At 36.0% G+C, this 985-nt stretch overlaps 1 protein-coding gene across 1 annotated transcript; it reads left to right on the top strand.

The window, feature by feature from the left end:
• Positions 1–198: 198 nt before the first annotated feature.
• Positions 199–977, top strand: LOC111240078 (olfactory receptor 1G1-like; the record flags this gene model as incomplete). Its single annotated transcript, XM_022770058.1, has 2 exons — positions 199–382; positions 555–977. Coding segments are annotated over 2 exons (607 nt in total), but the record flags the coding sequence as incomplete, so codon positions are not given.
• Positions 978–985: the final 8 nt, after the last annotated feature.

The raw sequence follows: 985 nt of genomic DNA, 5'->3' as shown, positions 1-985 counted from the left end.
AAAAAGTAAAGATAAGTTGATTTGTTTTACATTTACTTTATTCTCTGTGAATAGTTGTCTTGAATAGTTGTCATGGTGTTATTGCAATAGTGGGAAAAATAAAAAATAACTCCATACTAAGAACACATGAAAAGTTTAAATTTGCAATACAAATTTGAACATAACATTGAAGTATTTTTAAATGTTCCCCTGTAACAGAGGCTCACAGGATCCTCAAATTGTCTCCATGAATTCCTCATCTTATAACTATAATGTGTCGAGCGGTCTGAGTTATCGAGACTCTTTGAGCACAGCTGTAGCCAAAAATGTGATTGTTCTGGCTCTTGGCCTTACCATCAACTACATCAATGGTACACTGATTCATACCTTCAGAAAACACCAGGTCAGAACCCTTTCTTATTGTGTTTATTATCATTATCAAAATTATTGTTGATATTATTATTATTGTGATCATTATTTATTCAACTATCAGTGATTATTGGCAGAAGAAAGATGTAACAAACATGAGATGCTTTAATTGACCCATTCCTTTCTTTTCTTCTCCTCCCTTTCAGGTATTTTATGTGAATCCTCGTTACATCCTATTCATCCACCTGGTCTTGAATGATATGATCCAGCTTACAACAACAATCAGCCTGTTTGTCTTTAGTTATGTCTTCTATAAAATTAATACTTCCTTCTGTTGCCTCATCATTACCTTTGCTGTCTTCACCACCCTCAACACTCCATTAAATTTAGCTGTCATGGCAGTGGAGTGCTACATCGCTATTTGTTTACCACTGCGACACGCTGAGTTCTGCACCATCAAAAGAACATACACTCTGATTGCTTGGATCTGGGCCATGAGTGCAGTTTCGACCCTGCCAGATGTGTTTATTGTTGTGGCAACAGAACCTGTGCAGTTATTTTATTCCACAATTTTTTGTGAGAGGGATAACCTGTTCTCCCACCCAATAAGTTTAAAAAAGAGGGATGTTTCCTACAT

This window comes from Seriola dumerili, unplaced genomic scaffold (assembly GCF_002260705.1).
Source record: "Seriola dumerili isolate Sdu_G_001 unplaced genomic scaffold, Sdu_1.0 BDQW01010103.1, whole genome shotgun sequence".
NCBI classification, from domain to species: Eukaryota; Metazoa; Chordata; class Actinopteri; order Carangiformes; family Carangidae; genus Seriola; species Seriola dumerili.
The sequence above is the reverse complement of the archived record's forward strand: the minus strand, read 5'-3'. Positions and strand labels throughout refer to the sequence as shown.